This window comes from Oreochromis niloticus, linkage group LG10 (genome assembly GCF_001858045.2).
Source record: "Oreochromis niloticus isolate F11D_XX linkage group LG10, O_niloticus_UMD_NMBU, whole genome shotgun sequence".
Taxonomy (NCBI): Eukaryota; Metazoa; Chordata; class Actinopteri; order Cichliformes; family Cichlidae; genus Oreochromis; species Oreochromis niloticus.
Window position 1 is genome coordinate 2505528 of NC_031975.2, and position 16562 is coordinate 2522089.

The window sequence follows — 16562 nt, forward strand, 5'->3', positions numbered from 1 at the left end:
CAGGGCTGTTTTGGCAGTTTCTCTGTGTATCCACAGGCTAGGGTCAAGTAGTGTTACAGCTTGAGTGAGCGCTGCTCGGCGCTGCGGCGTATCATGTGAGCGCCCAGCGTGGACTCGACGTCGTCCACGGCTATTTCTGTCAGTGTAAAATCACGAGAAGCGCTTTATCCAACACAAGGCTGGTCAGAGGGTAATGTCTCTGCACAGCGCGGAGTCTGTTCCCTCTAACAGGGCGGCAGGCTGCCTATATGTTCAAACTGAATTAGATTAGTCTTTTTTTAAAGACGCCATGTTTGCGCGTTGGAGGTCTGGGCCTCAGACAGATGAGTGTTTGACTGCTGAAGCCGTGGTAGGAGTGACAAAAATCCTTTTGCAATGGCCTTTGTGAGGAGGTGGAATGTCCAAACAAACAGTTTCCCAGGGTTTGGGTAATTCAGAGAGGGATCCCAATAGGCTGTTGAACTCTGCAACTCATTACTGACTGTGCTGAGCTGATTTACAATCACTGCACAATATGATTTGTGGTTAACTGGCATTTTATGACCTTTTGGAGTTGAAGTGAGCTACACCTAAATTTGCTAAGCTTAAAACTAATTACTCTATCTAATGAGTCTTGAAAAAACACATACAGTATCCAAGTAAAGATGATAGTGAAGATCATTTAATTATTTTATAAATACTTCTTTCTTTATTTCAGTATACAAAATAACAGTATGTACATCCACACAAAAGTGGTTTACAAAAATCCATGAGTTCAGCTCATATGATCTGAAAAATAGAATATATTTTGAATTGCCTGCATGTCAGACAAAAGTGAGATAATGCACCATTTCAGAAAGTCCTCTCAATCCACAGGGATGCAGCCATGTCACGATCCACACGGGATAAATGCTGAGAGTCCAAAACATCAACTGCAAATATGTTCCGTGAATGAAAAATGCTCAAGTTCCCTTTATGTTGCTTTTTTCCTCTATTGTCCACGGCTGAAGAGGGAAAAGGCTGGAATAGTACCTAAAAAAAAGGATGGATCCATGGGAACCCTTCGATTTCTGTGGATTAAAGCCAAACTCAAGCCTTTGTCAAGTCGGGAGAGAAAGCGATGTTCTCTCCTCCAGCATCGAATCCAATACCGTTTCTTTTTATTAGAGATATAATGAAATAGACTTAGACCCAGTATCCCTGTTTGGGGGGATTTATAATCATTAATAAGAGAAAGAAATTACCCAGGAGGACGGCGGTCTTCGCATGAACCGACTGGCACTGTCTCCACACTCCAGGTTTGTGAAGCAAAAAAGCCCAGAAGCCCAGTTGGTAGTTCAGAGATTTTGGTGGGAAACAAAAATGACACTGACACAGGAAGGGACCGCTTCTCACTGAGAGACGCATGCTAAAGCTTAAGACAGAAGTAAGCCTTCTCGGTATTTTTAGTGCTTTGGTTGATCTGAAGCCTCGGCCGGCTGGGCGCTGGTCGGGCCGGCAGGTTGGTGGACTCATTTGCAGACGTATCTCTCCACGTTGCGCTCGCACATCTTGCAGGTTACGTAGCAGCACCAGTGATACTTGCAGTGGCAACGCTCCACCACCTTCTCTGTGTACGCGTTGTAGCCACGGCCGCAGCACATCAGGTCACAGCTGTCACTGCCTGACGAGGTTTTGTTGCACTGCCTGACAGACATGAAAAACATGCAGTTAGACTGTGACTTTAATTTTCCGTTGCAATAGCTGATTTCTCTAGCCGAGGCAAGGACAAAGAAGGCGCATTTTGGAGCGAGCAATCAGCCGTGAAAGCTAAAATATTTCCAGTTCCTGCCCGAGACAATTAAGTTAACAGCGCCATTCTAAAACGTTTTGCACAATCTCGCAGCCTGTCGAGAGTCAACAATAGTCCTTTAAAATGGTTTGACCGAACTCTGCGCTTTAACCTTTGCGCTCTCCTTCTCCCAAACATTTTTTTCTTCCATTTTTTCTTTTTGTTTCCTTGTCTTTGGCCAGTGGATGCTCTGGAGCCTCTCGTTTAGAAGCCCGGGGCATCTTTTAGAATGAGCACAGAATAGCCCCGCCATAAATCACACCGAGTACACAGGCCTGCCCTCCCTCTCTTTATCTGGCCCTCTTCACATAATTGCTTTGTTTTATGATGGCAAAGTGTTAATGACCAGCAGGGTGAGAGAGCTACCGAGCTAAAGGCTGCCGCGCTGCGAGTGAAAGAAGGGGAGGAAGAGGGACAAGAGTCATTGAGAATGCAAGACAGGTTTATGACATCGGTGGGAGCTGCCACCCTGGACAGTTATGTTTTGTCAGAAGTACGATCTTCTGTGGTTTCACATCTGCTGGTTTAAAGTCATTTGAGACAAAAGCCCAGCCTCTTTCCGGGGACGTGACTCTCTGTTGCACCGGTGATCACGCTTTATCCATTACAGAGTGCGGCTCAAATTTACTTTGCCTGCCCCAGATTGTCTCAAGAACTGGCAAACCGTTGCTGCTGCTTTAGTCCAAAGACATGCATGTCAGGTGACTGTAAATTGGCCCTAGATGTAAGTAAAGTCTATAAAATAAAGAATGTAAGCAAATGTGGCTTGTAGCGCAAAGCATGTTGAAGGTCACTAAGACTAGAAAAGTGCTTTTAAATGCTCTTTCATTATATATACCTGACCACAGAGCAGCCACGAGGACTCAAGCACAAAAGAGCTTTAAGTCAAGCAGCCAAACGGGAAAGAACAAAGCAGCTCCTCAACTATGAAGCAGGGAAGCAGAAAAATCTGCCTACATACGAACAGAAATAATTAATAGCCACACAGGAACGCTTAACAGTTAGCATCAGCGTCAAACATTTAAACTAATAACAACAGCAAAACGGCTGTTTGGTGACTTTGCAGGAGCGCTAATGCTGCAGACTGTGAGGCTGCAGCATTATCAGCCTGCCAAAAGGATGCAGCGAACAGAGTGAGTGTCCTTGACATGAAGCATGTCCATGTTTATCTGTGCAGTGACATCAGGCTGAAGGACGTATGATTTGCTAGTCACATGTTGTATGTGCACACATGTACGGTGGTCTTATTTATATCCTCCATAGCTCATACAGCCAGGATTGTATTCTGGTAGCATGGAAGTATGGCAGTCCACAAAACTACATGTATTCCTGTAAACCAGTGTGCATCTGGTCTCACATACCATAAAAGAGAGGAATGGCACTCCTGAAGTCCTGAAATCTTACAAACTGAAACAACAAACATTTTAAAACCTTAAAACAACAAAAAAAGAGGTTTGAGAGGTTTTTATAAGCTTTCACTGGTCATTGTTCTTTTATCAGTTAGTTTAAACGACACTTCTAAAAGGACTTGAAGTGAAATTGTGTAAGATCAGGTTTTTACAGCGGGAACTTTACTCTCCTGTAATTCACAAAGAAATAATGAACCTGAACGGTCTCCAGCAACACACATGAGAGAAATTAAATAAACATAAAAGTTATGTGTGCATTATTTACCTGGTATCTCTTAGCTCAACCTCTCCCTCTAACTTCTAACAAAGGAGCACCATCCCCTGTCAAATACTGAAGGTGAGCAGCCAAAGTAAATCTTTATCTGTGTGGCGCAATGAAAGATTTCCCTGTTTGTGTGGCCCTCTCAAATCAATATCAGCTATAGTGCCCTCGGCCCTAAGAATAACCACATTCGTATTCATTTTAGATAGCGGGACAAGGACTCCAGTCACAGTGGGCCTTTCAGTGGCACATGCTCAGACACACCACAGACGAGGCTCTCTCAGGGGCAGGCACTTGTTATCAGCCAGCCTGTAAATCAAACACTGCCACCAAGCAGAACAGCACTTGAGTCAACATCCTGGATGAGCGGACATTCAGAGCTGATCATTTCCTCTTTGTCAGCTACATAGCTCTGGCGTTCATGTGACTCGTGCTCAGAGAACTATAATAACCACACACACACACACACACACACACAAACTGGTGCATCGTGGGTGTCTTACCTGCCCTGCGTTCCAACAGAGCCCTGTTTTTCATTCTTGGAGCAGAAGTCCGGAGAGCTCTGCAGGTAGACGAGCTCATTGTCCCTCACTGGCCTGATGTCAATGTCTTTGGGCACCAGCTGCTTACGTGTCCCCATGGGCCGGTGAACCACTTTGGTGGCAGACAGGTACTTGGTCTTAAGGTCCATGGCGATATCCCTAAGGTCTTGCAGTCCTTTCCAGCAGGTCCTTATAGAGCAGGATCCAGACACACCGTGGCACTTACACTTCATCACTACTGACTCTTTCAGTACCTAGAGATGAAGATGGAGGACACGGAAGTTAAACTACGATATACGGGACAGGCAAATATGGAAGTGAGTCTGTGTTTTTTTCACTCTTCTACTATGTACCTGTCTGCCAACTTCACTGTTGTGGAGGTGCATCAGTTTGTTGGCATGGGAGCTGGAGCGCTTCATCTTCATGGGAGCATCAGAGAATTTGGAGCCCATAATCAAACCGTAGTGCAGGTTGTCACCACAGCCGCCCCAGCGATATCCAGGCTCTGGAATCTCCGCCGGGACGGGACCACACGAGCAAAGCCGCAGATCTCCAGTGGTGCACGCCCGCGCTATGGTGTGGCTGATGGTAGCCGCAGACAGGGCGTAGACGAACGCAGCCTCCCTTGTTCCTGATGGAAACAGAAACAGCAAAGGTGAAAAAGCAAAATATGCCACGTAAAATAGCAGAGCTGACATTCAAAGCAGTTCAAAAGACAACTTCTGCTCTCAAATCAAGTGTTCGGTAATCAGTAACCCTTGTTAGTATGAAACCAGTGATTACGCTCCCTATCATCGTCACCAGGCTAAAGACTAGTGCGATGTCAGTGGATAGCTTCTTCTTCTTCTTCTCCAAGAGTGTCACAAACAAGAAAATCAAAAGTAATAAAACTTAGCGATACTATAATCAAAAAAGTAATCACTACGTTTTAGGACTGTGCTTCAGGCTTTCCTTTTAGTAAAGCTAATACGACATCCTGCATCAGGTGACCCTGACCCATTATTTTGTTATTCTGCTATAAAGCTCAGGCTGCTGGTGGGATTCCCACGAGTTTATAAGCCATTACTGCTTGTTAACTTTTCTCTCTGTGTTTCCCTGTTTTCTTCTTGTTTCTCTACAGTCCTATTTTTGCCATCTCTTGTAATTCACTCCGAGATAGCTGCTCCTTCCTGACCATATCCCAACAAACTAAATGTGGAGCGCAGAGTATACTTATGTAGAACAATGTGTCACCAAATCTAAGGGTGAGTCTGAAATTTCGATACATCTTCGCGATAATGTGAACTTCACATGTACTGTGTCGTGCTATCCCTCCGTGAAATTCAAAATAACTGAAAAAAGTCATAAATAAAACCAGAGAATCGCCTTCCACCCACTTCCCCTCATCTTAGTAGTTTTTGTTGTAGCTGGATTTAATTTTCTTTGTGGTAGTGGCCATCAGATTTATGCAGAAATCTGCATACATTCTGACTTTGTGGTGACTTGTGATTTTCTTTTGCGCATAGCCAATGAAAATGTGGACTCTTCTGTCATTATGTGGGACGTTACAAGAAAAAGTACCTTAAAGTCTATTTACACAGACATATAGTGCTCAAATTTTCCTTATGTTCGTTGCAAGATTATGTATGTAAAATGATTACTTTATATAAGACAAGAGAAAAAAACTCATAAAGTTTCTTCTGCATGGCGACCTTCTCTGCAGTCTGTGTTCCAGCTCTCTATTTCTCTCTCTGTCTCAAACATCGGTGGTCATGCTCTAACACAGAGTGAGCGCTGATGTAATTGGTGGCGATGTGCGCACATGGGAAGCACACATGCTACAGGATGGGGGGGCAATTGGAAATAAGAGGAAGAAATCACGTATGAGCGTGGGCTGTTCGATCAAAGCCTTCCCGAGACAGAGATGAGCCATTTCCTGTTCATTTGGCAAATGGCAGCCATGTCCAATCCCAACCCCACCTGCTGCTGGTTCAAAAATCCTTTTAGCAAAATAAAACAGCAAAGTCACACTGTAAGCGATAGTGCAGCGTGAAACTCTTTTTAGGAGATTTCAGAAATAGCGACATAATTTATATATCACTGAACGTACAGCTCTGTAGGAGAATGCCTCAGGAACACATGCTGGCAGTAAAAGAGCTCGATGATGAGGCAACAAGTCCTCTTTAAATTAGAAATTGTTTAAAAAAAGGCCAAAATCTGTTTCAGGGTTGTTGTTTTTTTAGACAGGAACTACATATACAGCAGACATGAATATATCTCCCCCGAGCCCGGACGTTTCCTCCTGTTAAAAAGGGAGTTTTTCCTTCCCACTGTCGCCAAGTGCTTGTTCAAGGGGTGGTCTGATTGTTGGGGTTTCTCTGTATTATCCTGGGGTCTTTACCTTATAACACAGAGCAGCTTGAGGCGACTGTTATTGGCTCTATGTAAATCAAACTGTAAAGAATCGTGGGTATAAAACATGAGGAGCATGTTTGGTTTATGAAGCGTACCTCGGTCGAGGTCTGGTCGGTACTTGGGGGTATCGATGGGTATGTCAATGGAGGAGCAGTTCCAGCGCATGTCGGCGAAAGTCTTCTGACACGTTTTCTTGACTTCTCGAGCAGCTTGGATGATGGTCTGCATGAGCTCCAGGTTGCTGCGACACAGCTGAGCTTGGGAGGACACCATGCCGGGCAGCTGCTTACAGTGCTGGGTCTGGTTGATGTGTAATGATGCGGGAGTATGAGACAGTGCTCTGCGTGGAGGGGAAAGAAGCAGAAACAAAAGTTTTTGGGTCAGCATTATTTAGTACTTATTCTTTTTATTGCGCTGGTGACGGCAACAAAGGCTTGTTTTATGACTTGTTAAATTATCACGTTTGTGGAAATACAGGCATGCCGTGAGTTTTATTTGGAATGGTGTGTAAGCAATTTGAATTCCCTGTGCAGGCACAATTCAAGCTCACAGTGAGACACGTTGGCTGTTAACAAACAATTGGAAAACTGCTGCAGATAACACTTCGAGCAGGGAAACATTTTTGGCATGCGTTGCAGCGGAGAACCATCTTATCACAGTGAGAATTCCAGAGGAAAGTCAGCTGCAGATTCATAAAATACATGTGACACGTTCTTGGTCTTTGGTTAAAGGGCACGAGAGGCCTCGAGGATATGCCAAAAAATCTAGAAGCCAGATAGAAAATTGTAGATCCCCTTATCATCTAAGTGTTTCTGCAGGAAGCACTGCACTCTGTGGCCTCGGTTGCACATGAATCACTATTAAAGGGAGCACATATTTGATTTGAACAATTTATTGGGAATGAATGTAACAGAGGAAGCACAAGTGGAGCAGGTTGGCTCTGATCTGTGGGATCTGTCGCTTTGTACACTGCTGATTCGTCCGTGAGAACCGAGCAGCCTGCACCCTGGCCTGTTTTGCATTAGGAGGCCGAGGAGCCGCCGCTCTGTGCCCGATGAAAAGCTGCGACTCCACTGGGCTCACAGTAACCGGGCACCCACAGGTGTTTACAGCCGCATCTGTTTTGCATTGCACCTCCGTGCGTTATAAAGACTGTAAGACTTCTCACTGGGATTTGGTGCGTGCCATCCCACCGCTCGTTGGCACATCTGCTCAGGCGCTCCCACTATGAGCATTGCAACTTTTCATTCTGATAGGAAGTCACAGATATTTTTGCTACAGCTAAATGCAGACTTTAGTTTTCCCAGAAGGTCAGAGAAACAAGACAAACACCCCAAAAAGCCGGAAAATATTAACATGCAAAGCGACCTGAAAACTGTGAAGGAAACCTTCCAGGGTTCGTAAGATTGACGAACATAAATAAAACCTGGATGTTTGTGGACTTGTTCGTTGTGAAGTTATTGTTTGCGTGTAGCAGAAAGTAGCCATCGTCCTTTCTTTCAGCTTGCACGGCGTCTTTCTGCAGTGTGCTGTTTTTATGATTTGAGGAAAAAACTGGACTACACGCAGAAAGCAGTGACATCACTGTCTGCGCCACCATGACGCCTCGCCATCCCGATTTTATTTCCTGCTCTCTGCCTTTGTATACAGTGGATGGTAAATTAAATCTGGGGTATTAAAACTGAAATATTCATGCAGTCATTTCTTTTTTTTCTTACTTAGGCCACATTACAATCAATAAAACAAAATAGTTGCTGGCTTGGTTTCATACTCTGAAGCACTCATCACCACACATGGACAGAGCACACAGCCCCCCCCTCATCAGAAACAACTGCAGGAATGCTGGGGCCCATTTCAAAGCTGCCATGAGCCCTCCCCTCTATGAAGCAAATGCAGCAAAGAGCAGTATGGTGTATCTTCATGATGTCATCTGTTTTGACGCTCCTTGAATGCAAAGCGTTGTGTAAAAATGGCAAAACGACCCCACGGAACGAGAGAATACTTACAGCCATTTGATGCCAGAGCAGACCTGCGACAGCATCAGAGCCGCGATCACACCAAGAGGCAGGACATGAGAGCTGCCCCTCATGGTTGGACAGTAGCTCCGGCTTACGCAGGACACAAAACACAAAAGACTCGATGAACTTCTCGGCTCACACTCAAAGGTCAGCGCTCATGGCACGACGCCCCTTCTTCTAAACCCTGTGATAAATCACAAAGAAAACATCAGTGACTTAGAGCTGCTGTGATGCGCCAAGCTGAAGCATTTCCAGACTTTTTGTGAAGAGGGAGATGAAAACACTGCGTGTTTGAGTTTTGAAGCAATGATCATAAAAAGGGATGAGATGAGTTTTCTGACAGCAGTCTCACACACGCACAACACCAAAGACAGACAAAATGGAAATGAGCAAGCCTGTGCTTCTTAAGAAAATAGCTTGACATCAAGGCTAATGTAAGCACTCAAGGACAGGACAGGGAAAATCCATTCAGCTTCCTTAAATATGCAGATACACACACTAGAAACTAAAGAAGTTACAGTAAAACTTTAAAGTCAAAATTATTTCTTGCCTACTTTTTGTTATTTTGGAATTACCTGGAAAAGACAGTTAACCACTGATACTAACCACAAAGCACAGGATAATTCTTGATGTGATGTTTAGGGAGATTTTTTTTTTTATAGCTTCGAGGCAGAAGGAGAACCTTTGATTAAGCGCTCTGGAGAAAAACATATTTTTAGTTTTTATATTTAAGATTTTTTCGTTTTTTCGCTCTCTTCGGCTCTAAAAATCTCAACAATTTAGGCTGGCATTAGGAGAACACCAGCAAGGATCAAGGCAGAGATGGAGGGCCAGCGGACAGGGAGCGCGTCACAGGCGTTTATCTGCCCGCTGATTAGAAAGCTCTTTGAAGGCAGCTTAAAGTGAGCGCGTTATCGCTGCAGGTAATAAACGGCTGATAAATGGCGCTCTGTGAAGACAGAGTTCCGCTCCTCGCCGCTCACTGGCCCCTTCAAAATTACTCATATTAATTAGCGGTGTGACTAATAACCTTTCAAACGCTTACTTTATGCTCTAAGATTTTTAAAAATCGAGTAGAAAGAGTTTCTGAGCAGCGTCGGCCCTTGTTTTCCGTTTGGCGTCAAATGCGTAATTCCCTCTGTCCAGATTTACTTCTGCGGGCCCTGCTGGTTAAAGCGGTCTATGGGGCAGCTCGTGTTTCTCTCTAAAAGATGACGGCTGATAACCTTTTTTTTTTCACTCTCTCTCACTCCCACACACACACACACACACACACACACACACATACCAGCCTATCAGATGTGAGCCCCTCATCACGCCGAGATAGGTTAAGCGAGCCAGGGCGCATCGTGGATTATTTAGTCCTCCTTTCTTTTTCCCCCCTCGAACGACTGTGGCCTCTAAAGCTTGGCTACTAAAACTCACTCAATGCAAAACAATCATATTTTAATGTAATTAAATCTAATGTCATCTTATCATCAGTCTGTAACGCTGTTAGTCAAATCTCACGACGCACGCTGATATCGAGGTTTTTATATTTTAAACACCAAATTTAAATTTAAATCTGTGCCAGCAAACCAGAGTAGCAGGGATCAATAGTCTTCATATATTTTTAGTAAAAATTCCTCCTGCAGTTTTTTCCCAGCAAAAACTCCCTTCCTCTATTTCTGTCCTAAACTTTTACGCACTGAGCTCTAAGACAGCCCGTGGGGCTTTTTCTGCAGCCAGACAAGCTGGGGCTCACCTTTGCCGTCGATCTCGGCTTTCCCGTTCAATAAATCAACACAAGCGGGGAAAAGTCCAGTCCCAGTCTCAGTATCCTTTCAACAGAGCTGTCCGTGTCGCAGTCAGCCAGACGCTTTAGTAAAATCCAGCACGGGGTGGCAGAATAGCTCCGGGCAGGTACGCATGGTGTGTACCACAGCCGTGTCGGTCAGTGAGTGCGAGCGGGACAGAGCAAGGTTGGGCTAGAGGAGAATGAGTGAGTGAGCCTGAATGAGGGCAGACTCAGCTCTAAAGTACCCCTGCCCCACTTTGATCTCACTGCTGATGTCAGACCTGCATTAGCATAAGAAAGCAGTCCAGAGCCGAGCATGCAGGGCTACTGGGAAATAATGAAATGTTGCTGGACTGAAAGTGCTCCGGAACAGGGAGCTGGACTGACTTACAGCGTGTCACTGATGATGAATGGTCCACGCGCTGATCTTATTTTAAAAGCATTTACAGTGTCTCAGGCTTGTCATGCTCCCGCAACATCCCGGTATTGCTGAAGCTTTCTGAGCAGCCTGTGGCTGCTCATCAAGATCCGCGGAAATATTCTCACCTCAAATATTAGAGTTCATATGAACGGATTGTTTGTAGATTCTTATTCTCATGCCTCAATCCTGCTCTGTTCTTATGCTTTGTTTTAAAGTAATAAAGTCTTTTATTGTGACTTATTTATTATATTAAATGTAGTTAAAAATAGAAAGAAATTCAAAAACTGTGTCAAACCTGTGATAACATGTGGACACTTTTATTTTCTATACTTGTCTCGTGTTTTGCATCAAAGTCAAGTCACCAACAATACAACAGGGGCATAGCAGGAGAATATCTCTGTTTGATCCTTCTCTCTTTTTTGTGTGTTTTAATAAATCTTGGAAATAATGGAATAAAGGAAATGTCCTAGCGGTGGACACGCCCTGACGTGAAATATAAATCTTCACTAAAATTTTTAAATTGGAACCAGTGCGAAAGGTAAACGATGCTCTGAATTCACAGTGACAGCTTTTATTTATTAAGAGCGGATCCCATAAAAATGTTACAATATATATGCTATAATACAGTGTGACATGATATTGTGGTACTCACACACACACACACATATGCACACAGACAGAAATGCTCTCCAGCTTATATTATTTGAGAAAAAAAATCAAATAAAAGCCTCCTAAAGTTACAGCAAGTTTTCCTGCACTGGCTGATTTCCTTAAATCTTAACCACACTGAAAGTGATACGTCGCCGAGCCAGCTGTGGGAAAGTAATGTATAGTTTCCCTGAGAATCTCCTGCACCTCCAACGCCCAGACAAGAAGCCAGTACTGAGCTGTTGTCCAGATCTTGACCTTGCAACTGGTGCAGCTAAGCACGGCTGGCCTCGTGCACTGCAGGGAGCAGCAGGCCAGGTGCTGTCATGCTGTCCTCTGGAGCATTTACAGACACAACGAGCCCTCTGCCTCTGTTAAAATCTGTTGCCAAACAGATCAAGGCATATGATAGCATTGTATGTATGTATGTATGTATGTATGTATGTATGTATGTATCTTTTTCACGGGACAAAGGTATGCGATCCTCGGTTCCAAGAGAGACTCGATGTGTTTTACATGGCAGTCAACTGTGAATGGGCACGGCGTCGGGGTGTGTGTGGGAGTCGTGGAGCTTCCAGCAGGACCGGGCCCGTCTACAAAGACATTTTACACACAGGCTCTCCATTCCTGAGTTTAAGATCAACACGCTGGCCCTTGATCTGCACATCTTGTCTTCCAAGCAACTCTTCTGACTACAGAAGAGAGCCACTGGAGTTCATGATAGCGAAATAACTCATGTCATATACCAGCAGAGGTATGACAGATAATCTACATCTCAGATGAAAACCAGCTTTACGGAGATAGGGTTACACTTACATGCTCTTTTTTTTTTTTAAACTGTCACTGTAATCAGCTTTAGACATGCTGGGATCACTGGTGAGCAAGAGTGTCTATGGAAATACCTACTATAATTACAGTTTCCAAAACCGGCATTTGTATCGCACTGTTGTTTAACCCAGTGGTTTGAGCCTGAGCTTGGGAGTTTATTTTCAAATGAGCCAAGCAGCAAATGAGATAAATCCCTTCAGATTACAGTGAAATACTTCTAAAAACCAAAACATGTAAAATGTGCATAAATAGAAAGGGTCATTTATCAGCCCCGGAGAAATATTGTATGTGCAAATTGCACATCGCAGTTTTTGTTTTGCAAAACTTTCGCCACAGTGTAAATGTTTGAGTTTTTTTCTTTCTTGTTTTTGCTCTGTCGCGGAGTTGCCCGACTCCGGCTGAATACAGTATTAATGTCTGATGAAGAATGAGTCTCACAGCGCTGGGCCATTGTCTCGCAGATCTCAAGAGGATTGAGCCAATATCGTGAGTCAGGAGGCTCACCGGGGGAAGTGGAATAAGGACACTCAACTTTCACCCAGGAGGATCAGGGGCTGAATGGGTGCAGAGTTGCTATTATGCCTGGGGAAAATATTCCCATGCTGCTGCCGAGATGCAAAACTAAACCTTCGACCAAGGGTGCAGTGCAAAAGAAAAAAGTTTCATGTTAAAATAAAGTGCAGAATTAAATCACGCGTTCTTAATGTTTCGAGATGATGTAAAATAAGATGAGATTTTTTGATTTTAGTACAAATGAAAAAGCTCACTGTCATGTTTTTATTTTTTAAATCTGGTCCCTTTCATTTGGTCTGTTTGCTAAAATGGCAGAAATATGAAAACCGCTGTGATAAAAATGATAAAGGTTTAACTCTGATGAGGTGGCCCTACATACACATCTGCCTGTTCACCAGTGTAATTGCTCTCACAACAGATAGCATTCCATATTAAATTCAAAGCAGGAGTCTGATTAACAGCCATCATGAATGCAATAAAGCCAAAAACTTGAAAGGGAATGTTCAAATGGAAACAGTGAACCGTATCGTTTAGTTTTCATTTTGCCTCTCATCGCCGACCAAACACTGAACAGCGCAGGGCTCTGCTGTGACTGACTATCGACGAATAACGAGAACGGGATGTCAAAGCTTCCTCGGAGGGGTGAAAATCATCCAATTTGACGTGCTGAGAGACCGTGACAGCTTCACATCAGTCAGGTGAAAATCCCATCACCCTGTGGTGTCCCTGCTGTGAAGGCATGCCACAGCTCACAGTGGGGCTCACCTCAGAACCGGCGACCTTTGTAAAGTCTGTGCCTCGCAGCACAAACCTGGGCCCACATCTTTCGTATGCCGTGTGTTTACAGCCCTGGTCTGTACTGGGCTTTGAAGACGGGGCCCTTTCATCAAGCGACAGATGTGCTGCACTTTTTGAAACATGTCATGTGGTCCTCCAGGAGCGCTCGGACTGCGCTTCAACCACGACGAGCTATGTGTTCGCGAAGCCACCGCACGATCATTCCCGAAATAAATACCATCACTATGGATGCGGTGACCTGAGCTTGGGGCATAAAACTCGCCTACATTATGGGTTAACCAGCCAAAGGAGGAGTGGATTCCAGTAATGCAGCTAATCAAACGCATTCAGGCATGCCATATCATCAGAACATCATAAATATCAGAGCTAAACAAGTCCAGTTGTGGCACGGAAAAGAGCAAACACGCTCAAATACTTATTTTTCTCTGCAGTGAGCACAAACTACTGTCACCAAAGATGGAAATGAGAAGATTGGGACAATAAACAATTTCATCACAAATGCCGATTTTTGTTTCCCCGCTTCACGTTATCCGAGCTATACTTGAACGCAGAGCCGCAACCTACAGCTGTGAATTACAATATGTGTCTATAATCCATTAAAATGTCTCAGGATCTGTTCTGTTATTTACCGTCTACAGAGCAGCTGCAGGATTTGTCTCCTGACATCACCGCTACAGTCTGACTCGTCCCTGCTCGGCCAGTTCGAGCCATCAATTAAAACGGAGCTTGAAAACGAACAAATGTGGATTCTGCTTTTTGGGGGTGGGGGGTTGAGTTCCCCCTTTAAAAAAAGAGACATTTTGTCCAGTGTCGAGGACAGCAGCGCCGCCTCGCACGGATCCTTAATCACTGCGGCCGTGACACCATCTCAGGGTGTCTGCAGAGGTGCTGCTGAAGAGGAGCAAAAGGTGCTGAGGGCAGAGGGGATTGAAGTGAACCCTGTGGGTGGGGAGATGACTTCAGCAGCTTGGGACGCGCCGTCTCTCCGCCCGCGCCCCTCCTGGTAAACAGAAAACCCGAGAGCGATAGAAGAATCACAAGGACAGGCACCAGCCTGGCTGCAGGCCTCCAAACAGCACAATAGATAAATTGTGCAGATACATCTGGTTCTTATGAATATACCCCTTTAGATTGTGGTTGATGGAGGCGTGAGAGCACCAGAGCATCCTTATAAATGATCAAAGCCAACTTCTTCAAGGAATACAAAAGAATTTGAAATTCCGAGCTGTGTGCCCGTTGCTCTGTGGAAACGGTTCAGGGCAAACACCAAACGTCGTGCTTTGCACAGGTTCAGGAAGCGAGCCGACCTGACGGGTCATTTCGGAGACACAAATGAAGCTTGTGAGCATAGAATCATTATTTATGATCAGAGGATCTCTTTTACAACTGCTGGTAAAGGAGCACACGCTAGGACAACCCTTCACATATTACTTACTGTCTCAAACAATATAGTTTTACAATGGCAAGTACAGATGAAGTGTTCTTGAAAAATAAAATCAATAAGCTGACATCTGAATAATTCAAACCAAAAGTTTTGCTCTTAGTACAAGGAGGATCTGAATTCTTGCCCCTGCTGCCAATTTTCCCTGAAAGGGAACCTTGAAATAAAATCCACTTAAGCCCTCTGTCTTCCCCTCCAGAGTGCAGTTAAATCCTGGCTGTGTATGGACATAATTACAGAGTGCCACGGATCTTACATCAGCGCAGAACCCTGACTTCCAGCAGGAAACCCGGTCCACGGGTCAATTATGGCAATACCTTCTGCAGGATGTGCTCTTTATGCTCAAACGTACGAGCCACACCTGAGAATAACAGCGTCCAGCTCCACATCCAGCATGTAAATAAATAAAGTGCAGCTTGCAGGAGGTGTACAGCTCACGGGGGAGTGTGGAGAGTTATTGCAAAACGGCATATATACGTGCTGCTGCAGTGAGGCCCTCAAACCCTGTGGCTGGTGGCCCACAGCAGAGGCAGAATCAGCAGCTGAGAGGGGATGCAGAGACCCTCCTTACACACTGAGCTGGGCACCGACAATCGGGCCATTGTCGGGGAGACGTGCTGTTCCAGCTCATAGGAAGAATACATGGCTATTTAAAAAAAAGTGTTAGATAATAGAAGCTTTTCATGTCAGCAAACATGTTTTAATAAGTCATGAAGCCTGGAAATGAAGCCACTTTGTCACAGAAACAAGCAGACACAGAAGTCATTTAGTCAAATCAAAACAAACTGAAAATCTGATCAGATTTGAAATAAGCTCTGGTGTTTTGTCAGTATAGATTCCTTCAGTAAATAAGCAGGTTCCAAGGAAGACGGGAATAACCCAGAAATTAAAATATTGTGCAACGCCACTTTAAATTTAGTTTATAATGTGGAGCAACAATATTGCCATTGTTCCAACAGCCAGACAGAAAGTATTAACCTACTGCTCAAACAAAGTCTTAAATGGTAACAGCTACGTAACCTTGTTTGTCCAATTTTCAGCACAGCAGGGTTTTTTGAAATTTTTGCTTCTTCATCATGTTGGAATTAATAGCAAATAATTGACAAGAAAGGCAGACAATGCCCTGCAGCAGACCTACAGAATGCATCCATTCTGAAAACATTACACATTAACCAAAGCGTAGTTGTAACAATGCAGCCAAAGAGCGCCGATTTGCATCACTAGCGAAAAGTAGCCGGCAGTCTCTTACATGCCGAGCGTAGCAGTGCCTTTACTCATTGCTGGAGGACAAACAGCAATTGTGCAACACACTTTACCTGCTGTCCACAGATAACTTAGTGGTTGTATGACCTTAATAACAAACCTCCCTTTAAACCCACATCCTTGTTGATCAGTAAGTGAATCATGCAAGTCATGCTCCACTGAATACAACAGTATGACCAGCATTTAGCAATCATCAATGTGTCATCAAGTAGCATTCTTCAGGAAGAACGCATTGTTATTATAAAACCTGGCTCAGAAGAAAACATACACATTATAACCAATCCCATACATCCCAGCATTCATCAGGCACTTCATACCACGGTCAAGTGTTTCTGATGGCCTCAATGCGCCATCTTGTGTTAACACACTGATATGGCAGTTAAAGCAGTTCCTACCTCATGTACAATGACAGAAAACCAGAAGTCTGAAACCCAAAGC

The 16562-nt window shown here is 44.3% G+C and overlaps 1 protein-coding gene across 2 annotated transcripts; it reads right to left on the minus strand.

Annotated features, from left to right (window-relative positions):
• Positions 1-643: 643 nt before the first annotated feature.
• Positions 644-10570, minus strand: wnt11 (wingless-type MMTV integration site family, member 11). 2 transcript variants are annotated; one of them, XM_003458971.5, is made up of 6 exons: positions 10180-10570; positions 8424-8619; positions 6513-6757; positions 4377-4654; positions 3985-4277; positions 644-1665 (listed from the first exon to the last, which is right to left on the minus strand). In XM_003458971.5, the coding sequence occupies exons 2-6, from the start codon at positions 8504-8506 to the stop codon at positions 1491-1493; spliced, it is 1074 nt and encodes a 357-aa protein (XP_003459019.1). In that variant the 5' UTR covers positions 8507-8619; positions 10180-10570; the 3' UTR covers positions 644-1490. The 2 variants fall into 2 exon arrangements, with proteins under 2 accessions (XP_003459019.1, XP_025766789.1); XM_025911004.1 differs by lacking the exon at positions 10180-10570 and adding an exon at positions 9724-10050.
• Positions 10571-16562: the final 5992 nt, after the last annotated feature.

Excerpts from the sequence above, each read along its gene's own strand:
- wnt11 (XM_003458971.5), bottom strand. The coding sequence starts at position 8,506 with ATGAGGGGCAGCTCTCATGTCCTGCCTCTTGGTGTGATCGCGGCTCTG. Across the intron at positions 4,655-6,512 it reads CCGACCAGACCTCGACCGAG|GAACAAGGGAGGCTGCGTTC; the intron begins GTACGCTTCATA and ends TGTTTCCATCAG. Across the intron at positions 4,278-4,376 it reads ACAGTGAAGTTGGCAGACAG|GTACTGAAAGAGTCAGTAGT; the intron begins GTACATAGTAGA and ends CTTCATCTCTAG.